The sequence below is a fragment of the Calonectris borealis genome, chromosome Z (genome assembly GCF_964195595.1).
Source record: "Calonectris borealis chromosome Z, bCalBor7.hap1.2, whole genome shotgun sequence".
In the NCBI taxonomy this organism is placed as follows: Eukaryota; Metazoa; Chordata; class Aves; order Procellariiformes; family Procellariidae; genus Calonectris; species Calonectris borealis.
Window position 1 is genome coordinate 45,396,500 of NC_134352.1, and position 24,200 is coordinate 45,420,699.

The 24,200-nt window shown below is 38.5% G+C and overlaps 1 protein-coding gene across 1 annotated transcript in view; it reads left to right on the forward strand.

Annotated features, from left to right (window-relative positions):
* LOC142075576 (guanine nucleotide-binding protein subunit alpha-14) overlaps positions 1-24,200 on the forward strand; it is a 78,407-nt gene that overhangs the window by 26,442 nt on the left and 27,765 nt on the right. The window contains exon 2 of the mRNA XM_075137061.1: positions 7,611-7,795. Coding sequence (XP_074993162.1) covers positions 7,611-7,795 — 185 coding nt within the window. The remainder of the gene's footprint in view (positions 1-7,610; positions 7,796-24,200) is intronic.

Sequence of the window (24,200 nt, forward strand, 5' to 3'; positions counted from 1 at the left end):
CATATGGACTTATAAATCATTAAAAAAAAGTGTATTTTTTTTCTCTATAGAGCTTTTGATGGTGATTATTAAATATGTTTGGAGCCTCTCCCTCTGTTAATTTAACTTCGGAAATTGCAAAACTCTTATTCTTAATCATGTTCCCTGTCATCAGCAGGGGAAAAGTCACCAGAATGTGCTTTTAACATGTGGGATTTTAGAATGAATGAGAGCTGTTTCCCTGGCAACAGATTTGGAAGATGGTTCTGAATCCTACAGAATATGAATGGAGTATCTGAAATTACTGCTGGTTTTTTGCGGGTTGTTTTTTTGGTTGGTGTCTGTCCTGCCCGTTCCTCCCCATCCCCCACCAAACTTGTTTCTTTGTACATTCATGGAGGGTTTTTTTTGTTTTGTTGGTTAGTAAAAAGCAACATATAATACTTCAAAATCTTGCCTGGGACAGATATCAGGAATGATGATTGGTAGATGAACAAGAGAAGTGAAAACACATTTTATTTTTGGGTTACATTTCTAATGCAAAACAAGAACTAACTGTGTCTGAGTCTTAGAGATGAAATCTGCTTTGGCTTTTCCCCAGGTCATTAAAAACACTGTCTTGTCCCTGCCTCATAGTAGTGGAAACGGTTGTGGCTTTGTTTTCGTGTAACTATGTACTTTACATTGTGAAGCTAATTTCAGCAGTTAATATGGTACCTCCGTGAAAGAAGTTAACAGAACGGGCAGAATAATCCTCCAAGATTGCTGAATGACTCTAAAGATTTTCCTTTCTGATAAACCTCAAAAATTTCCTTTCTCCTGCTTCAGGTCTTCAGAATGTCATTCTGTATAATTCTTCTGCCTCTTAAAAACATAGTCTTTTGTTGCTGTAACCTTATAAATTTTCAGTAAGTCAGGTTTATTTACTTGAAAGCCGTTTTTGCTATGTCCACATTTGCGCACTGGCACTGTTTAGTTCTGCATATCAAACTGTTAATCCTACAGTTACAGAAAGATGTTTCCTCCTGTCAGTTGAACAAGCCGAACAACTTGCAGAAAATATTGCAGATCCTGTTTAAATATAGTTTGGTTTTTAATGCAAGCAACAAATCTCCTAATTTAATTACTAACTGTTGGTATCTTTATTCTCATAATTATTTCTGCCCGTGAAATAGCTATTTTTCTTAACAAAAATAGCTATTTTTCTGTAAAGAGAGAGTCAGAAATGTGGCCTGTCATAGAGGCTTGAGAGCAGAGGCTTGCGGCTACTGAGTTTTCAGAGCTGATAAGTCAGCGATAGCTATAGACATGGTTCTGTCAGTGAGCCTTTTCTAGTGGCCACTCATAACTGGAGAAGAGGTTTAACACTAGATTCTGGTCCAAAGATGGCATCGAACATTACTTTTATGACCCTGCAGCTTACCTTTTTGTTTTACTTGTGGCATTTTGACTTCATCGTGTTTCTCATGCTTGACAACAGGGAGAACTGGGAAGGTAACAATGGACTTCTCTTGCTTCTGCTGGGACCAGGGGGCTTGCTCATGCAGATATCCAGTGGCTTGGCCCTTACCAGCACCAGAGCTGTTCAGTAAGACACAGCTGCCAGGACAAGAGTGAAACCTGTTGTCATGCAGCAACAGGTGAAGTATATTTGCTTACTAACTGACCTACATCTATTCATGTATGGCAAGCGGAAGTGAACGCATGGACAGGCCTATACTGCAGATGAAGGTATCATTGCCATTTGAGAGCTGATAATGGTGAAGAGCAAACTGGATCTCAGTCATTTGAACGGCTCAAGTGTGGATCCAGGGTTTAGAGTAGGCTTTACCACCTCTGCCAAAGCTGCTGTTGTCTTAACGGTGGTAGGGTTAGCAAAACTAGTTAGTTAGCTTTGCTCTGTCCTTCGCAATTACAGCCTTCTAGTTTTGTTATGGCTGTGTTCACAGTTTGCTCATTGATGTAATTAAGTTACACACACAAAGTTCCTAGGAGAATAAGAGAGCATGGAGTTGTGTTGTTTGGGGGTTTGGGTTTGTTTATTTGTTTGTTTTAAAAACTTGTTGTTTTCTCCATAAAGAATTGAGATATTAGACTTGGAAAATAAAGCTGACAGGCAAAGGAGGAGTTCAGGACAAAAGAGACAAAAGAGATATAATGTTTTATTCCTTGAATTAACTGGCAAAATTCCAGTATTTTATTTTAATTGAGAAAGTGGATTTGGGTAGGTGACATTTACCTATGTGGCAGTCAGAAGTTGAAAGCAGAGGAAGAAAAATGAATGCTTGAAGTGACTGGAAGGAGGATAAATATGTGACATTAATGTATTTACATCTCACCTTTTGAGAATATTCTGTCTCTTGACCTAGTCAGTAGAATGTGTATTCCATATTTTGACAGTAATGATTCAACAGATTATTTCCTGAAGATAAATGCACTAAATGTATTCTGGGCAAGTGCTTACCACAAATGTCACTGAGGAGTAAAATACACTTTGCCTGGGTTTTGGGGTTTTTTTTTTTTGGTTTTGTTTTTTTACACAAATAGCCTTTTTAAACTTACTTGTAATAACAGGATTCCAACACCTTGGAGGTATATAGCCACATTTTAAAGCCCCCTGTTCTCTAACGCTTCTAGAATGGGTGGCATTAAAATGTGATTATATACCTCCAAGGTATATAATATGTCAATATCTTATTGTTCTATTATCTACACTTTCTGTACTACCTGCTTTTTATTACTCTGCTACCATTTTTATTATTCCCAATGTAAAAACTGTACTCCGTTTTCTTAAGCCCCACCACCTAAAGTCTTAAAACGCAAGTTCCAATTTGTGTGTCTCCATTTGTTTTCCAAGTATTTTAATTAAAAAGATACTCAATCCAAATGTGATTGTGTGTGCAGTTCTATGCTGAAATGCCGTTATCTTTAGCCTAATATCTCACAAGTATGCATATTGGCATGACTACTCCATATTCAAAGTCTTTTTGAAAGCCCTGCCACTTTTTAACATGCTGTAAAATGATGCTCTGTCAAGATGTGCTTCAAAAGCCTTGTTTCATTTTAAGCTAATGAGCCCTGAAGATTTTTACAGCTAGCTTATGAGAATGGAGAGACAAAGACATGTATTGTTGGATTTACACAGAGACCCTGTATTCTGGGTGTATGACAAGAGGCACAGCTAGGCACATAAGGAGTTGCTGGAAGGAAGAATACAGAGAGAAGACTGTGCACTCTACTTAAGTTCAGGGTAGGGACCACAAAACTTTTAAATCAACTTGTGTTGAGGATTATGAGAGGTCAATGGGTAAAGCAGGATGGCTCCATTTATTACCCGTGTATTTCATACCACTTTATAAATCACTTGAATAGGCAATTTTTGTTTCCTGTAGGTTGATATAGATTAGATCAAATTGGATAATAAACATTAACCTTGAATTTCTTAAAAAATTAAATTGGATACATGCAGGGAAGAACTCTAGCTTGGATTACAGATGATGATCTCTTCAAACCTAGCTCCATCTAGCTTTGGTGTTTGTTGGGCTTGGAAAAAAGTATCTTTCTTTAAAAGCTGAAATTAGATACATAGTGCTTTCATTTTCCTTTTTTTTTAAAAAACTTAATTTCACAGCATTATTACATGTCCCTAAGAATGAAGTTAACAGTTGCACAATGTTTTTTCTTTAACTCAAACATTAGTAGAGGGCACTGCTGTAATGTGATAGGACTGTTTATTCTGAGTTACATAAAAATTTGGGCCAGCAGTTCAACCTGGATTAATCAGAGTGTTTTCCTCTCAAATATAAGGGTTCCACTGGCAGTGAAAAAGGTTGGTGGTGGGGTTTTGTTTTGTTTTTAAACTCAATTGTATTTTAATTGTATTTATGTTGACTTCTCAAAGCTGACATGCCAAGATTGCCTTTCTGAGGGCTGTGCTATATAATGTAACATCAGCATTTTACTAAAACAAATTCCTCCAGGAATTAGTTTTGCATGTATTCCAGCATATCTCTATGTTCCATCTTTCTCAAGTAAACCAATACAATGCCAAAATTAAAGAAATCCCAAACGTTTGTTGAAAGAACAGCTATATTAATCTTCTTTTTACAGTCAAAAATATTAAATACTTCTTACTGCGTGATGAAAAAGTTGCTTCACACTTTTTCTGATGAGTGCTATAGGTCCTGTTACCTGGAGGGCTGAGTTGTGCTAGCAATGTCCTAGAGAAGGATTGTTGAACAACATGGGCTTGAATAAGGGACAGCTACAGCTTTGAAAGGAAGTCCACAATGGATTATGCAAAATATGAAAGAAGGTCATAGAGTAAGAATTGATGACAGTGATAAATGTTTCAGAAAAATGGCTATGATATATGAGTAATACATGATAACATATTACGCTTTTCTAGATTACCTGAGTTTTGCTTGTTGTTACTGTTAATGGTTGGAGCCCTGCAGTTGCATGATCTTTCATTAAAGAGATACTATGGTCTGCTATGGTACTGAGGTACAGTATGATGAGGTGGGCATTCACAGTATTTTCCTGCTTTGTTATATCTGAAGATGTAATGTTCAGGGGAACTCCTCTTCCCTCTTTGTGTTGATACATTTTCGACACCTAGTGGTACTAAGTGTAAATTACTGAAAGTTTGTTAATGGGAATACTAACTTACCAGCAATAAATTCTTAATGGAGAAGTGAAGCAAATCCTATAGCTCAGCCAGAATGGAGTTAATTGGTAAACTTCTGAAAAACTACAGTGAAGGTTTTAAGAAGAAAGAATAACAGGTATTTTTTGCTCCTGTACCATCCTTCAGTTGGTGAAGAACAAGAAGAGGCTGTCCATGACCCTCTCATGTAAAAGCTCTGTGGGTTAGGAATGGATTTATTCAGTCACATCACACTGATGCTGAATAACAGGAAATATAGAGAAAATTAAAAGTGTGGCAGGAAAGGAGTTGAGCAATTACAAGAGAAATTTTTCTGCTCAGCATTAGTCAAGTTTGTAAGAATGGCTGAAAGTTGCAGAAGGATATCAGGAGAGTAGGCAGTGAAATGGCAGGTAAAGTTAATTGTAGATCAGTATAAAGTAATGCAGATGGAGAACAGCTGTATAGCATATGCACTCTCTCTCTTTTAATTACTTAAAGTACAGATAACACAATGGTGACACAAATCTAAGTTTTGGCAGCACCTTAGTATTTGAAGTTTTGGTACTCTAGGTATATCTCAGAGGTAAATAGAACTGAGAAAGCTTCAACAAGGGTCAAAGGGATGATCAAGCTGTGGAGTATCTTCCACCTGAAAACTGAACTGACCTGGTTAGGACTCTTCAACTTAGAAAAAGTATAGCTGAAGGTGAATATGTGTGGTGTGTTGACCTTGGCTGACCTCCAGGTGCCCACCAAGCTGCTCTGTCACTCCCCCTTCTCAACAGGACAGAGGAGAAAATATGATGAAAAAGTTCATGGGTCAAAATAATGACAGGGGAATCACTTACCCATTACCATCATGGGCAAAATGGACTTGGCTTAGGGAAATTAATTTAATTTATTGCCAATTAGTAACAGAAGGACAGTAAGAAATGAGAACAAATCTTTAAACACCTTCCCCCCACCCCTCCCTTCTTCCCTGGCTCAACTTCAACCCGACTTTTCTACCTTCTCCCCCCCGAGGACCACAAGGGAATGGGGGATGGGCCCTGTGGTCAGATTGTAACACTTTGCTCTGCTGCTCCTCCCTCCTCGCGCTCTTCCCCTGCTCCAGCCTGGAGTCCCTCCCACAGAATAGTCCTTCACAAATTTCTCCAACGTGGGTCCTTTCCACGGGCCGCAGTTCTTTAAAAACTGCTCCAGCATGAGTCCCTTCCACGGTGTGCAGTCCTTCAGGAACAGACGGCTCCAGCATGGGTCTCCCATGGCCCACAGCTCCTGCCAGGAGCCTGCTCCTGCATGGGCTCTCCATGGGCTGAAGCTTCCCTCAGGGTATATCCCCCTGCTCCAGCGTGGGGTCCTCCACAGGCTGCAGGTGGATATCTGCTCCACAGTGGTCCTCCATGGGCTGCAGGGGGACAGCTTGCCTCACCATGGTCTTCTCCATGGGCTGCAGGGGAATCTCTGTTCTGAAGTAGAGAGCAGAGGTGCCTGGAGCACCTCCTCCCCTCCTTCTTCACGGACCTTGGTGTCTGCAGGGCTGTTTCTCTCACATTTTCTCACTCCTCTCTCCCACAGCTGTTGCACAGCTTTTCTTGCCCTTTCTCAAATATGTTATCACAGAGGCCCTACCAACATTGCTTATGGGCTCAGCTTTGGCCAGTGGTGGATTCCATCTTGGAGCAGGTGAAACTGGGTGTCTGACATGGGGGAAGCTTCTGGCATCTTCTCACAGATGCCACCCCTGCAGCCCTCCCGCTACCAAAACTTTGCCACGTAAACCCAATGCAATATGATAGGGGTGTATAAAATCACGAGTGGGTGGAGAAGGCACGGGGGATGATTTATTGAATACAAGAATCAGAAATGAATCTGGTGGATCCAGGCTCGGACCAAATGACGTATCATGGGTGATAAAGGGTGATTAAGGGTGATAAAGTCCTTACTAAAATGTGTTGAGGATGCAAAAAGTTCCCACGGCTTTAAGGAGAGACCTGCCCAAGTACTTGAGAGATATAGTAGGGCTACCAAATAGGTAGCATTCAGCTAATGAACTTCTAAGCTAAGTCCTAACTTTTAAGATGCAGGGAGGGTTTTGTGGAGGAAGTGGCATATCCTGGCTCCTCTTTTTACTCTTCTCTTGGCCACCACTTACAAACTTGGTTGGGACACTGCCTGAATGGACCCTTGATACAAGTCAGTGCAGACTTTTTCTGTTGTAAGGCTAATAGGAAAGAACAGAGGAACAAGGCTTACGTCCTGAAAAATGTTAGGAAATACATTGTTATGTCCTGTAAATGGGCTTCAACCAATACGTACATGCAAAATATTATATGAATGATCTAAGTTCATATATGACTTTATAATATCTGTTTGTCAGGGTTTTTTTAAATAGAGTCAATAATTCCCAGAATAGCTGACAGTAATGAATGCATTTTTCGTAATTTTAGTTAGCATGTTTTCAATGAGTATTTATATAAGAAGCGGTAGAAATTAAGAGTAGAAACTAAGTAATGTGGCCTAATGATAAAATTCTCCTCCAAGTTCAGGATTAGAGGAGGCTTTATTGTTAAGGTGTAAATGGTACATAAACTTCGTACAAATTTCTCAGTGTTGAGGAATTTGATCCTTACACAAACAAAATTTCTTTCTTTTGTACTCATGTACCTTGCTTGTTTCGTAATCTGACTTCTACCTACAGAATGCTTAGATTAAACATTGTGGGATATATTATGATAAGATACTTACACGTATCTTTTACCAAAAAAACCTTCCCAAAACCAGAAATGCAAATATTTTGACTAAAACAATATAGATTATGGAGAATGGAAAATTCAGAAACGATACTACAGTTAATGGTGACTCTTATGCATACTCAAATAAGGTGCACATCCTTGTAAGTGTATTTACAAATATTCTCAACTGCCACGATTTGCAAATACAATACTTTTTGTCTCTCTCCTCTTTTCCTCTCCCCCAGGCACAGGAGAAAGTGGCAAGAGTACATTCATTAAGCAAATGAGGATTATTCATGGATCGGGTTACACAGAAGAAGACAGGAAAGGCTTCACAAAACTGGTTTACCAAAACATATTTACTGCCATGCAAGCAATGATCAGAGGCATGGATACTCTCAGGATACAGTACGCATCCAGAGAAAATGAGGTAAGCCAGTACAAAGAAAATTCTAGTTTCAGCCTGTGAAATTTCAGTTTGTACACAAATTATTTGAGTCATAACCTTTTACAGGCAGAACCTTAAAAATCCATGTGTCTTGTGGGGAGTTTGGTGCCCTACTATCTGATTCTACAAAACAACGGGGAGTTCCTAGTGTTCCTCAGGGTGAGCGGGGATGGGATGGAGCTGGCTAGGAAGGGAGAATTTTCCAAGTTGCAAGCTGGTAATGAGTACCAAAAAAAAATTATGTTTTTTTGGAGTCTAAGTGGTAGAGTTAGACTGTGCATGACAGGAATATGCAGACAGAGCCTGGTTTGTCAGTAGAGCTCCAGAATGAGGAATTTTGGGTCTGTTGTAGGAAAACATCAGATCTGCTTGATACTGGTATGCTTTGAAACATACCACCTAGAGCCCCTTTATGGATTTGGTAGCAACTTTATGTACTTAAATAACTTAAAAATGTAGAATATCTTCTCCAACCGTTATTTTAGTTTCAACATATGTTATACAATTACATTTTTGGTTTCAGTGCTTAGGATTATAGAACTATAAAAAAAAAAATTCTGCTTCGCTTAAATCAGCGCATCCTTTGCATCCATCCTTTGCATCAGTTGCTCAAGTACCATGAAGAACATGTAAGCAAATTATTGGGTGACATTTGTTTAAATTAAGAGAGATTTCCAGTTTTTAGTGGTTTTTTGTGTTTAATTTTAGTGTTAAGGTAGGGAAGACTGTAGGAAGTATCAAGGCAGAAATAATTTGTAGAATTTATTGTTTTTTTAACTGAAGTACTATATGAAGAAAATATAGTTGATGATAGCCTACTATTCATTCAAAAAATATGATTGCATATGAACAATATAAAACCCAAAATTATGATCAGATTTTTTATTATTTAAGTTGTTTTGTGTTATTTATTCTCCTTAAGGCTATAGAGAAGAGGGATAGAAAATGTTGTTTAGAATAAAGGACTGGGAAATTAAAATTCTTTTATTTTTTATCACAAAAGAACAGATGGTGTTAGCAGAAACAAATTCTGGACTTCAGAGAGCTGAGGTATTAGGGTAGTTCTTTCCTCCATAAGAAAAATATTCTGAGGGTTAAGAAGTTGTTTGTAAAGCACCTTTAGATGCTTAAGAAGGCACAGTTACAGAAACAGCAAATATGTTTGTGAATATACTTAATCCTAATTCAGATGTGTATATTTTGATGAAAAATGACAATAAGCAGAACATTTGCACTGCCTCTTACTGAGTTGTTTTTTTTTTTCTTTTCTTCCCATTAAGAACAAAATATGAAGACATAATAAACCGCAAAGTTTTTCTCATTCTGGGCTCTGAGAGCTGAGCTGGATACGTTCCCATAACACACTATTTTGGCTAAATTGTGTTCTTGATGATAGCTGTGCTGCCAGTGTCTTCAGATTCAGAAGATTACAATGCTATTTTACAGTTGTGGGAGAAAGGCAGAATTTGGTCTTGTGCTTCTTTACTAAAGGTAACAAAGTGCTAAGTGATAAGAACACAGTTTGGCAAGCTCAGCTTCAGTGGCATTTAGAAAGCAAACTCATTTTTACTTACACATGGGGAAACTCTTGAGAGACAACATGAAAATAACCACGTGTCGCCCCAGTCACTTTGCAGGAGACAACTGCATTTTAGTCTTTCGTTTAGGTGATGGATGTAATGCAAAGTACTATAAATCTTGTAATTGCCTTTCATTAAAGGATCTTAAGCCTGTAATGAAAAAACAGTTGACAACAACAGTGATAAACAGAGGAGTTGTGATTCTGCTGTCATAATCATATTGCAAAGGTGGGTCCGGTGGCCGTACAGAAATTGTCCAGCATGCCCCTCCACATTCCAGTATGTCCATCTTCTCCACAGCATGCCTTCTTTTCCCTGAAAAATTTGTTTCCCTCTGGCCTTTTCATTAGTCTTTGTTTGTTTGTTTGTTTGTTTGTTTGTTTGTTTTTCTTGTATCCAGTTCGTGCTTTGAGCAGGTCAGGTTTTCTGCTCTATGGACCCTGGAATTCCCTGGCTGTTGAATATCTTCATTTAATGTTTTTGTAGCAGAGAACTGATTGTAATGCGCCAAGTGTCTCTTCCCGTAAGTGTGATGCGTGTGAAAATCCATAATTCATATATGGACAAAATGTCCCAAAAGGCCTCTTAATCTTCTTAATGTTTGCAAATAAAAACAAGCTTTACAGAAGTGTTTAAAGAGTTTTCTTATTGCTGTTGTCAACTGCAAGTATTTAAGTAAATGGTCTGACTTTCTATAGGTGCTGCATTGAGATGGGAAGGGGGTTTTGTTTTGTATTGGTTTGAAGTTGCTTGGATGAAGTACTTATCCATATAGTCATGCTTGACTTTTAACTGAGCAGGCAATTTTTATCCTAATTTCAGGTGGTATGTTCTTTGGGATACTTTGTCTCACCCTCAATTTGAAGTCGGAAGGTATCATAGCATGTTTTGGGTGTATTTTAAACATAAATCCTGCAGTTGTTTAGGAACCTAACAATTCAAGGAATTATGATAGTACTATCTAAACCCCACAGTTTTGGAATGGATTGTTTGATCCCCCCCCCTTTTTTTTCCTGTTATAACCACTCTATAAAATTTGCTGCTAGAGGTGAACTAGTTGGGGGGAGGGGGGGTGGAGGAAGTAATATTTATTAACTGTGTGTCACTTTTTTCAAAGTTGTAGAGTGGAAATTAGTAAATTGAGTGTTGTTTAAGTAGCCAGTTACGGTACAACATGATTTACATTCTCTGAGGATAGTCTTTTTGTATGAGGGCTTGAATCAACTACTTTTACAAACACTTCTTCTTTCCCTATGATAATAGAGGCTGCCAAAAAGCAAGATGAATGTTAATGGCAGCCTGTCTCTTGGCTTCTTTGAGAAATTGTGATTGAATGTGAATATTAAGATAAGTAAATGAAAGAAGGAATGTACATGTGAAGCACAGAGAAATAAAAAATCAGCTGATAGCTGAGAAGTAGTGAAAGCTCTTTTTCGCTGTCCAAATTTTTTTTAAATCAACTTAAAGTCAAGGTGTAGGAAAAGAAAACTTCAAACAGGAGGAGGAAGAAATCAGGTGATGTTGGAGGAAGAGAAAATATAGCATTCCATTCGTGAGTATACGTCAATCTTAAAAGGTAGATTTTAAAATATTTCTTGGTTGCTTGACTGTGCTGGTCAGTCACATCTTGCTGGATTATGTTAGTTTTTGCTGTATTACAAATATGCAGAAGAAACAAGTTGTTTAAGCCTATCTGAACTGGAGATGCAACAGAGATTTTAAAATATTAGCTCACCGAAACTTTTCCCTCATCTTCCAACGCAGGTAAATTACTCTCTTTTCCTTCTCCACTTAAGGCCAACATTAGAAATTTCAACTTATTTGCATTTAAAAAAAAAAAGTATGCACTTAACCCACTGGGAAGACCTTTTTATATAGCTGTTCAGGATGAGGCTCATAGGGTAGGAATTCAGTCCTGTTGTTGTGGGTTGGTTTGTTTTTTAAAATACCCTGGTAAGATGACAGTGCATATGTTTGCAATTAACAACAGATCTTTGTAGCAGGATGAACAATTACTTTTTTTCCTAAGGAGAAAAACAGAATACTGTGTAAAAATGCATTTCAGAAAGAGGTCATCACGTCGCATCTCCAAAATATTTCTTGCTTTCAGTAAGTAGTAATCTAGTGTCCTTCTCTCTTACAAAGTTGCCCTGGCATGAGTGTGTGTCAGCAAAACTAATATTTTTCTGAACAAAAGAAGTACTACAATGAATTTTACGGGACAGGTAATTAACTTATATCAGGAAAGGGGAATGCAAAAAGACAAGTACAGTAAGATGAGATTTGGGAATTACTGAAGGAAGCCATGTAGCTGGGACAAATGGAAAACACAGTGAAGAGTAATTATTGGTTGATTTCATTGCATGTTTGCATTTGAAGATGTGGAAAATGACATAGCACAATTCTTTTTTCTCTTCATTTTTGTAAACCTTAGCAGAGAAACCATTGCTCATAGCAGGTGTTTTATTTTAAGAGTGAACTGATGATATTAATATTACTTTATCCTTTTAAAAGTACTTTTTTATTACAATCAAATTTAACTTCAAAGATGCAGTACTTTGATAACTGATTTTCATTGTGCTAGCGTTCATGCAGGTGATAAAGGGCTAGAATTTATAGACAGTCTAGATGGATTTTTAGCAGTTTATTTTATAGAGACACTAATTCAACAGAGGAGAGGCTCCTTTCAAAGTAGCTGCGGGAGGAACTGGCGTTCCGTCAGTCACAAAATGTGATTTAGGTGCCCGTGCATGAGCATGTAGCATCATACGCTTAACCACTTGGGTACACAACATCAGACCTTCTGCTTCCTCCCTGGAAGGGCATAGGTTTTTCTTGTTACTTTTGTTTTCCAAGTTATTTTTTGAGTGAGAACATGGCCTCGTTCTAGAGCAAGGAGAGTAAGTATTCACTTTGGGGGATTAAAGTTGTGTGCTGCTTTACATGAGCAAATATAAAACATGTTAATACTGAATTAACTGTTCTCCACGTGGAAATCGGGAAGGAAATTTTCCACTTCTTAGATGACAACCTTCCCTGCCACCCATGGGATGTGCATGTGCTCAGTTGGGACTGTGTGCATGTTTGTTGACATTAGAATATGTGGGACTTACTGAGGTTGTGTGGGGAGTTTTTGTTTGCTTGTTTCGTGCTGGTTTTGTTTTGGTTTTTTACAGTCACATTTATCAGAAAGCCTTATTGTATTTAAAAATTGCCAGACCCCTAATGGGACCGTTTCCAGTAATACCACTGCCTTGAATGGTGGAGTTCTTATTCTGGTATGTCATAGTAAAAGTGTGTACTTACAAACAATAATGCTAGTTACTAATTTTTATTAAGAGACCTATGGGAGTGCTATACAGGCCTGTAAATACATGGACCTTTTACTTTAAAAACTTCTGAGTTTCTCTACCATGCCATCTTGCTGATGAGGGTGAATAGTGGGATCTATTTCATTTTCTTCTCCCTGACAATACCAGAGAAGTTGTTTGCGTTCATTGTTTGCATTGCTCCACTGAATTTAAATAAACGTGACTGGCTAGGTTTAGAGTTGTTTTTTGTTTCTTCCTCTTCTTCTTTGGTAAATTCAGAATCATGGGCTGCTGGCAGACTTCCTTCCTAAATAGTTTCTAGACAGACCTAGATGCAAAAGCAATATTGACACGCTTTTGCTTTTTTTCTTAGCGTGCAAGCTTCCACTTCCCTGTTTTCTAGTGAAATTGCCGTATTCGTTCTTAAAAAAAAAATCGCTGTTGGTTAGAAATCTTCAGGTATTTCTTTATCTTTTAAAGTCTCAGAGCTACCAGAAATCTAATAGAGTTTTCCTTCTAATTTATTCACTAATTCATTCCAAATTTGCGTTGTCTTCTTGTTATTTAGTTCAAGGTGGGTTTTTTTTTACCTTTGTGTCGTAATTTTGGGTTCTTTGTGGTTTTTTTCCTTTCTGTCAGTAAAATCTTCTGTTTAAGTTCTATGTATTTTCATTTTGCTTTTGGTGTTTTGCACTAGGGGAGATGGTTTAGCTTACCAGAAAGAGAGCTAACCTTTCCAATTCTTTCAACTAATTGTAACTGCCTTTTGGATGTTTTAGGAAAAAAAAATGTAAAAAACTGTAACTGGACCAATATCACAAGCATAAGAGCAGAAAGGAGAAAAAAGTATGCCTTAAAAAGCATATACATTTAAGGTGTCTGGCAGAGAAGTGAAGGATGGGAGAAAGACTGTGTGTATGTATTGAATTTTTAAGAAAGTTTGGGCTGAACTGAGTCTCTAAACTGAGTTGCATTTGTGATAGCGGTGATTTTTAATTTCTTAGGTCTCCTGATCTTTGAGGTTTGTGTGTAATTCCTTCTTTAGAAGGAACTTACTTTCTTTTAAAATTCTCGCAAGTGCACCCGTACTTTAAATTCTGTTGTTTTTAAGAAAAGTAAACACTGGTGGATACTGGGTTCATGGTGAGAAAAGTTAAAAGTTTTCTGACCAATAATAGGGCCTGTATTTTCTTAAATATGAAAGTTTGGCCAGAGGTACACCAGTAGATCTACCAAAATCAGGTACTTCTCGGAGTTGATACTTTGTTAGACTTTTACCAGAAAATGTTGTATCTGTATTTTCTGGAATTCATTGAGGCTTTTTCTCTTGACATGGCCTTTCATCTAAAATGTTCTAACTTTATAGGTTATATGCAGCACTTAACATAACACACAAAAGCACACAGCATGTAAGTAACCAGGCTTGATTTTAGTGCATTATGAATGACTGGGCGGAAGCCCTTCAGCCAGCAGTGAATTCATTGCACCTAGCTCTCTTCTTACTTTACTATGTTATAAATCTTATTGGCATAAACAATACATGTAGATAAGAAGTGATCTGATAATGAAAAGGAAGGACAGTGGTGATGGGAAAAAATAATTAATGATATAGAGCTCATAAGTGAAGACTCCAGACTTAGTTTTGTACTTTGAAGTAAAGGATTGCATATAAGGGCAAAAACTAGAAGGATATGTACAAGTGGTTAAGATTTTCTGGCTTTTCAGAGCAGACTTTAATGTTCTGCAGACCAAATATCCTTTCTGTTCCCCATACTCTTTCCTTCGTAACAACTGAATAATTCCATTGCCGCCTTTGTGGCTGCGAAAGCATTATTTATTGGCAACTAAAACCAAGGGAAGCTTGGTAAACAAGTCTGCTAATGGTGCAGAAGGTGGAGCAGAGTCCAGTTATTCTCTGCGCTGTGGGTTAGAGAGATAAAAAGTGGCAAAACTTTGCTACAGAGGCTGAAACAAGGTCCCTGTACAAAGGCTGTTGTGGCTGAATATGTTTTCTCACACAGCTTCTCTGTCAGAACTTGCTGCTTCTGCATCAGAGTCAGGGTGGAAGCATGCGCCTCTGGCTCCGCCGCCTGAGTTCAATCTGGCAAGTTCACATCTGTAGTTGTCACAACAAAATTTGCCAGAGTTCATCTCTTAGTTCTTGGTCAGCAGAATGAGGAAAAAATTACTCTCCATCGGAAAGCAACAATAAATCGTCATTTTTTAATGATTGATTTGTCAAAAGCTCTGAGACAATAACGTTTAAAACAACACAAAAGCCTGCATTTTCAGATTTGGCATGAGGGGGCAGAGGTTGAATCAGTCCTGGGAGGAAGATACTTGAAAATGTGTGTCGCAGCTGGAGGCTTTTGATATCTGCACACAACTGGCTGTATAAAAGACATGTTCTCTGTGTGAAAGGCTGTGTGACTGTTTTTGCTGACAACTCTTTCCAGTTCAGGAAGTTTTCTTGTGCGGTCTTCCTTGCATACTTTGCTTTTTATTAAGATAAAAATAAATGAGTGCATACCGTTGAAAACTCCTAATTCTTAGAAGAAAGACGTACTATTTTATAGAAATACTTACTGTAATATGGGACTAACTCCTTGCAATGGAAAATCTGAGGATTTTTTTAATGGAAAGTTTAACGGGTATTTTTCTAAAGGAAAATTGGCAAATTTCTGTGTTGCTGCAATTAAATCTCTTAATGAACAAGAAGACAAATAAATTAATGGCAGATGAAAAGACCAATTAGTAGCAACCCAGCCAAAATGACTTAAATCAGCATCTGCTGTCATGTTCAAAATGAAAAAGCCACTTCAGAAAGAGAAGCGGCTAGAAAACTCCTCTAGGCCTTCTCTTTCCTTAGTGCTAAAGCCTGTGACACATTTTGTGGATTTATGATCTGCCGACAAAATTATTCTTTGGAATGAATTTGCCACAATGAAGAAGTGTTTTTAGTGTTAGTCTATTTCCTAGCAAACACCATGGTGCCATTTTTTTTACTCTTTTTTTTTTTTTCCTTATGCATATTGAAACGTGATGCATATTGTTCTTTTCATGAGTTTAACTTCTATATCCTTACACTGTAGGAGGTGGTTCTAAGGACCATTATATTGGTGCTGGTCAGCAAGCCTGCATATCTGACGCTCGTTCTTGGAAGGATACAGAGCATTTTTAGGGGCAGAATATGCTACTCTGTTCTGGATGTCTCTTTGCATGCTGTCTCTTTGCATGCATGGTTTTTTCTTGCAAGCCATTTCCACGTCTCCGTGTTTGACTGGGAGATTAATTTAGAGGCATGGAGAAATGCCTGCTGCTGCCTGGAGGCCACACTGCAAACGCAGCAAGGAGGCTCCCCTAGACTATTGGGGTTGATGGTGTTATCTATTTGCAAGGGCTGGACAACTCTGAACAGGTGTGCTCAGTAGCTGTCAAGTAGAGTCTACAAAGACCCTGTTTGCTTGTCTAAAACAAGGATTTCAAAGGCTTTGACATTTAAACCAGTATTTATTTACTCATCCATAGAGCAACAAGAATACAGTAAATTAAGGCCAGACGGATTTTTGAGTGCAAACCTCGTTTGCTCTGCTTCATTGAATTGTGATGGTAGCACTCACTGTGAGTTTAGCTTTCCTGACAAGAGTGTGTGTGGTAACAGTGGGGAAAAAAAGCTGGGAGTGCACAGATCAGCAGCTCATCACAGGAAAGGGAAGCCTGGAACAAACATTTGTACCTTCTAAACTAAAGAGCTTTCTTTCTGTCACTTGAATCTTACCACCTTTATTGCAAATCTGCAGTAGAGTAGAATACATCGTATTTGGATGCAAGATACAGAGGAGAAATCCTTAATTAATTTTTCCAATTCTTGCTGTAAGTGAAAAATCCTATTTCTTAGAAGAAAAAAGAAGTATATTTTATATGCACATTTATTCACTAAGTAAATTAGTGCGACATTAAAGAGTATATCTCATGTTTTTGAGGTATTTATAGATTGCTACTTAAAAAATGAAGGGAAAAGTTGGCTAATTTGCCCTTAGGCTAGAGTGTATAACAAATTTCAAAGCAGCAACAGAATAAATTGACTATAGGCAATTCACATTAAAGAGGAAAAGGATGAGGATGTAAAAAGCTGTAATAACATTTGCAACTATTTATGGGCTTTAAGGAACTGACTTCAGGTCAGATTTCTTCTTTTCTCTCTAATATACTCCTTTGAACAGGTTTGGTAAAACAAAGTCTTATACTAGAAATTCTGAAGAAAATTCGTTCTTATTTGGGAATTAGAATTGTTCTTTTTCCACTTGGTTATTTGGCTTCTTAAATCTACAGGTCTGTCCCTCTGAATCCCTCTCTAGATTTTGTTCTCCGTCTTAGAATGTGTGTTCATCTAAATGGGCACATGCACTATTCTAATGGAGGTCAGTATTAATTTACCTGGGAGTCTCTGTTTGAAGCTGAGATTGCATGGTAGGCAGTACAATAAAAACCATAGAGTAGTTGCATCCTTTATGGCTCATATGTTTCTTTCTTGTTCCTGCTGTGTTTTCGTATGTGTTTGTGCTGCTGGTATTTCTTCTCTTTTCCTATTATCTTTTAGTCATTAACAAAAATTAATCTTAGCTTTCTAGACAAGTCTGAAATTTCTAATACTTTAAAGAATTTTTGTAATTTGCAATAGTTTCTGAAAATGTTGGCTGAAACATCTTGTGAAAAATTCTTGGGCATTGGCAAGTACTCTTTTTAAAGCAGAAATCTAAGTGTAAGTGTCCAAGGAAACTGAAAAGACAGTGTAAGTAATAGTATGGATTGTTCAGTTGAATACAGTGTAACAAATTGATAGTATGAACTAATGACTAATGGCCAACGCTTTCAAAAGGATGCCTAAAAACTGCGTGCGTTGCCAAAACTCTCCTGAGAGAGGAGCTCCCGTAACATAAGCCATTAATGGCATTAATGGCATTATTAATGGAACAGTACTGATACTAAGTGTTAAGCACTCAACAGTACTTATTTGTCCACATCGTTACAGTGAAAACACTCTGACCATCTTGCAAGGTTCTGCCACATAGGCTAGATGGCAGCTACCCTGGCAGAATTTCACGTAAACGCTTGATTTGCGCACCAGTGTCTGAGGTATTTCAGCACTTCAGTTATGTGTTCAAGCCATGTGTGCTACCATGAGCTGAAGCCAGTCTCTGGGAAAAAGTTGGATGGGGTGGGCAGCTGATGGCTAATGGAATAAGAACAATAGTCAGAAAAAGAGGAAGGTTTCTTAACTCTGGATGACCTCCAGAGGTCTCTTCCAACCTCAACTGTTCTGTGGTTCTGTGAATCTGCAGGGGTGGTGATGGATGGGCAGGGGAGAGGCATGGCCCGCGGAGCAGTGTGGGAAGAGGTTGTTGTCCTGGTTCCGGCTGGGACAGGGTTAACTTTCTTCCCAGTAGCTTGGGGGGTGTGCTGTGTTTTGGGTTCGGTGTGAAAGGAGCGTTGATGGCCCATTGATGCTTTGGCTGTTGCTGGGTGATGCTTGCACCGGGAGGGGGGAGCACAGCCGGGGTGGCGGACCCAGCTGGCCAATGGGGTATTCTATACCATGTGACGTCATGCTCAGTATAAAAACCGGGGGGCCCCCGTTCGTGGCACGCGGTCGGCGGTCGGTGAGCGGTTGTGTTGTGCATTGCCCGCGTTGTGTATTCTGTTATTGTTGTTGTTCTCACTGTTATTATTACTGTTCTACTTAGTTTTATTTCAATTATTAAACTGTTTTTATCTCAACCCGGGAGCTTTCCTACTTGTGCCCTCCCGATTCTCTCCCCCATCCCACCAGGGGGGGGTGATCGAGCGGCTGCGTGGCGTTTGTTTTTGCTGGCTGGGGTTAAACCACGACAGTTGTCTGGAAGGTAGGTCGTGAAAAAAAGGTCCAGAGGGGATCTACAGCTTTAGTGAGTTTTGACAGCACATACCTGAGGGGTCCTTTTGGTATTTGCAGACCTGACCTCCATAGCTGTGAGCCACAAAATCACGTGTCCTGTGTTAATTAAGAGTGAGGCAAAGCCAGGAATATCTAGCATTGAGTTTGTTAGTCCTAAAGAGACTTGTCAAGACGTTTACCAAAATACTAGGCTTTTCTCCTTGCTTTTTGATTTGTTTCTTTTGCTTTTACTTAAAGGGGCAATTGTCTGATAAGCAGAAGCAAGGAGAAGATACAGGGCTACAGACACTGTGGTTACAGACACAAAAAAAGTTGTGAAAGGTAAAATCCTACTTCTGCTTTAGTAGTAGGAAAATTTAATTATTAGTAGAAAGACAAGACTTTGTTATTTCCTCTTTTCCTCTTAAAGTCAAGAAAAGTAGAAAAACAAAGGGATTTTTCAAGGATAACCGCTGTGACCACAGGGAATGTTAAAGTATTCTTGTACAGAAAGAAATGGTTGGGATAAGGGGTCAGAAAGCAGTTGGGGAAGCTTAAGATAGAGGTGTAGGAAACCCAAAGAAAACAGGGGACAAAGAATGAACTAGAAAGAGGAGTAGGAATTCTAAAAGTAAATAAAGCTTAATATTGTGTAAGTTAATATTTTATTCCTAGTTGTCCTGTGTTAAATTCCTGAGTGTCTCCTTTTCCTTTTGATGCTAGATACGTGCTTGTAATTTCCCTGCTCTGCTGGCTTCTGCTCTATGTTCCTGCTAGGAACAAATTAAATTAAATACATGGAACATAACACATACTGTGCTGAATTCCAAGAGATAACATTTCTTAAAAGTATCTCAAAAGCTGACTGCTATTTTTTTGTTATGCCATGCAAATATGCCTCAAAAGTGCTTGGCACAAAGATGCATTATAGAATAACATAATGGACTAGAGAGATGGTACTGCAATTATCTGGTCTGATTTCCTGTATAACACAGACCGTAGGACTTTCTTGCATTCCAGCTTGGCTGTTTTTCTAAAAGTTATGCTCCAATTCAAAATAAAATAAGAATCACTGTAATAGTAAATTCACTTCAATTCTTGATAAAGTAATCCAGCGATAGGTTACTCTCATAGGAGTGGATGGAAAAGGCGCCTTGTTCTGTTCCGTGCTAAGCTTCCACTTTTGGCATGTATATATTGTTACATATTTGCTCGTTATCTTGAAAACTCATCTGTTACTTTCTGTTCTACACATCGAGTGATTGAGTTCCTTCTGCTTATTCTCTTTGATCCCTTGATAGTTCCAGCCTTCTCATGAAGGCACATATTAGGCATGGCTCCAGCCCTTTAATCAGGATCAGTTCTAAGCTTCTTCATGGTGTAGGCTAAAAATCTAGAGGCAGGGTGGCTAAGCTAGCTTTTCCCCAAGTCTCAGTGTGGCATGATGCCTGGCTTAGGGGGGCACAAGGCAGTTGGGAAACTTTGCTTTCTGCTTTGGTTGGGAGTTCTACATTAAAATAAATACAGCCACAGTGGAGCGCAGGCCAGCGATTTCTGCTGCTTCTGTCAGCCTAGTGTCCTAGGCAGTAGTCTCCCTTGCATAGGTGCAAGTGGTCTTGAACACTAAAAGAATGCCTTTCACTATTGTCACAGCTTTTCTATGAGTGCTCTCCTGGGTGTTTGGGGAGTAAAGATGAGGGTCGGCAATAAAGAATTGCATGAGATAAATAATAAATAAAATGGCAGATGAAATTTGGTGTAAGGAGAGGTTAAGTGGTGCATACATGGAAAAGAAATCCAAATTTCACACAAAATGACGAACTCTCTTGCTGCTCAAGAGTGATATTTTGGGGTCTTAATAAATCATTCCATGAAAATGTCGGTTCAGCACTCAGTAGCAGTCAAAAAAGACAGTTAAGAAAGTTAAGAAAGAAATTGAGATCTCTGTGCCACTGTATAATCCTCCACTTGCCCAAGCCCTGATTATTGTGTGCAGTTCTGGTTCCCTGTTGCTAAAACCATATAGTAGGCCTGGAAAAGCATGAACGAAGTTATGAAATAGTTACCATGAAGACAAGTCACTAAGGACTGGAAAGAGACAAGTGAGGGGTAGTTATAGAGGTCTACAAAACCTGGAGTAGCACAGAGAGAGTTAGAAGAGGTTGAGCTAGTCTTCATTTCTTCAACATCAAGAACTGTAGAGCAGCCTGAAAGCAAAACTAGGTGGTTCTTCACAGAAAATTAGTCAGGCTTTGGAATTCCTTGCTGTAGGATTGCAGGCAGCATGAGAACCTACTCATGTAGTTTCAAGAGCTCAGGCAGTCATGGTGAGGTTCATGGAAAGGAACTCTCCTGGGGGTTATTAAATACATAGAAACCACATAGAGAGCACAGCCTCACTGACCTGGAACTGTTTGGATGCTGGAAGATACACATGAAGGGGAAATACCATGTGTGCTTGTAGTCTTCCCAAATGTCCTATTGGGCCCCAGCTGAAGACTAGTATAGAAGAACATTTGGTCTGATCCAGCATTGTCCATTGCTTTAGAACTCCAGAACGTATTTGGAATTCCTGTAGCGGTGGCATCCATGTCAAAAATGGAGATAAAGTTCTCTGCTACTGCTATTGTTGTGGTTTTGATTGTACTACCAAGAGCCACATTAGCCTTTGTAACATCAGTGTGGCATTGGAAGGGCATGCTCAGCTGTCTACAAATCTGATTTCCAAGTCTGTTTGAATTGTTTGTCCCTAGAATAGAGTTCTCTCTCTTCCCCCCACCTCCCAGATTGTTTTCATTTGTTTATACGGAAGCGTACACTGTTTGCTTGCATGCCATAGACAAATAATCTAAATTGCTGTCAGTGAAATACTGTTTGTTTTATCGCTTTCTTAGGTTTTGTATCATGTGTAAACTTGCGTAGTTGTCCAAACAGATTGGAACTGTGAAAAGAAGCAGAAGAGCAGAAATGTTGAAAAGTGTATCATCTGTTTAAATGTGGTCATTCTTTGTGCATAAAAATGAAAAACTGGTGTTAACTGGAGGTTTTAAGTGAAATGGAGTTTCAGATGACTGTAATGTACGATGTATACTAAATTGTAGGAGTTGTTTTTTTTCCATCAAAGGTATGTATAATATGAAATTTTGTCTCTCTCTGTTGAAAGAATGTATGATACTTCTCTAGTACAACTGCAATGGAAGTATCCATACAAACTTAATTACATCATCATATGAATTGCAGCAACATGAAACACTTCATTAAACAAACATGTATTTTTCCTTAAGAATTCCTGTCACATTCAAGCTATACATGACTTCAGTTTCCATTACTAGTTGTGGAGTTAATTTTTTAACACTGTAATCACAGGCATTGGTATTTGCTTGTATTATGTAAGAAAATATGGAAGAAGATTCATCCAAACCATAATAGGCAAACATTTGATTAAAGATCTCAGGACTTTGTTTACCTCGTATTCTCCACAGACAACTTGGAGTAGTTCTGCTGTGCTAAAGCAAGTTTAGGTTGGTAACTTAATTAATATGCTGAAGCTGAGCAGGTTTGGGTTTTTTACACGTTAAGATCTCATGAGACTCCTCATAAAGAACAGAGATTGCTGAAAGTTCTGGGCAGTATTTTGTTTCTCAGGAAAAGTGGTTTTACCGTGTAGTTATCATAGAGCTTTCATGGAATGCCTGAAGCATGTATCGACACTGGTGTTTTACTTTGGATGAAGAGTGTGTTTTAGAAGAGAATCTCCTTATCATCCCCAGTTGCTGTTCTTTGGTTTGAAGTTTGCTTACATAATGTATTTTAGAACACCAGAAGAAACTAGTTGATGAACAGTGAAGCAAAGGATGCTTTTGTCATTGCAGAGGAGGTAAGAATAGCTTGTTGAGTGTGTTTGGTCTCATGCTACAGTCTCACAAAAAAGAACATCTGTGCAGTCCTTTTCGTCCTCTCTGTTACAGAAGTATATTGACTGAACGTGACTGTAAGGACACATTCAGGACTACTCATAGCAGCTTCAGAAAGGGAAACAAAAATTTGTCAGAGAATAAATTCAAGTTTGATACTAAGCACCGTTGGTTCCAATGACCGTAAGGCTAGATCTTGGGCAGTCTGGTTAAATTTAAAGTAACATACCTCTATTTTTGACTCCTGAGGTTGTTGAGTACACTTATTTCTTGGCAGAATAATCAGGATCTCACAGGAGTGCTCTTAATCGATATGTAGTATTGCTCAAGAATAGATATTTCTTTCTTACCTAGAGTAATTGACTAAGACACATGTCAAAGCTGCATCCTTGTTTTTAGCACAATACTTTACCAGGGTTCTGGAATTTAGCTAATACTTGCATGCAGCTTTAAGTATCACACAGAGATTGTTTCGCGTTCAAATTCTCAGATTATTCTCACTGAATAATCTAATTTTAATGGTTTTATGGTAGCATCATTATATAGTATCGATTCATTTATGTTGTCTAATACAATCTCCTGCCATTAAGTTTCTTGTTATGTATTGGATGGTGCAAAATAAGTTCAACTGTTGATGATGTTGGTTGTTAACAATAACGTGAATAGCGAATGGTGCTAGCATTCAGCATTGCTGTTCATGAACCAGCATCCTACTATATTAAACTTCATATAAAAAGCTAATTTCATATAAAAAGCTAATTTATGTGAAGCTAAGCTTCATATAAAAAGCTAAGTGTGGGTGATGCCCAGGAAGTTTAAAAACAGCAAGATAAGAGATGTAACGCAGACAATAGACAGTTGTGATTAGCATGAGAAGCAGCGGCCCTAGATCCACACTGACATCGTAGCTTTGTGAAGTTTTCTTAGTCATAGATCATGGTAAAGAAAGGTTTTCTCAAGAAATTGGAAAGAAAAGAATGAAGCTGATTGCTAGAGGCTTAGAGGAGAGAAAAATATGAAGGGATTGGAACAGGGTGGTGTGGGGGACAGGAGAGAGCAAGATGGAGTATAGAATTGAGTCACTGGTAAACCTGGACAGATTAGGTAAGTGTCAGCGTCTGTGGCAGAGACAGTAAAGATGACTCCAGGATAGTGCTAGTTTCTTGTCTTGAGGCAAATTGTAACGTCAGGCGTGCTGGCATGCAATAGTAAGCTGTGTGTCCTGGCCTTCCGGGATCTCCGTTAAACCCTTCAAATGTTTGGTAAACTCTTCACCGAGCAGTTTTCTCTTCTGTGGGCAGAGATGCTGAGGTTATCAAAGTAATCTTCTTGTTAAACGAGTGCTGCAAACATGCTACTCAAAAAAGAATTAGAAGCAAATGAAAATCTACTCTGCCTGGGGAATGAGAAACAAATATTTGACAAGGTAAAAACATAAGGCAAAGGAAAGAAATTACTATTTTGAAAAAATCTGAAGGGTATCATTGAGATGTCAGATGATTGTTGCCAATATTTAATGCACATTTCGGTTGATTAAAAGAGAACCTAAATTGTGAGGGTACAGGTCTATTCTTTACTCAAGTGAAATCCAATGATGGCACTTGGTGGGATAGTTCATCTGTTCTCCTATCTGATGTGGCTTTGGGCTTATCTCCATATCCTTGGGAC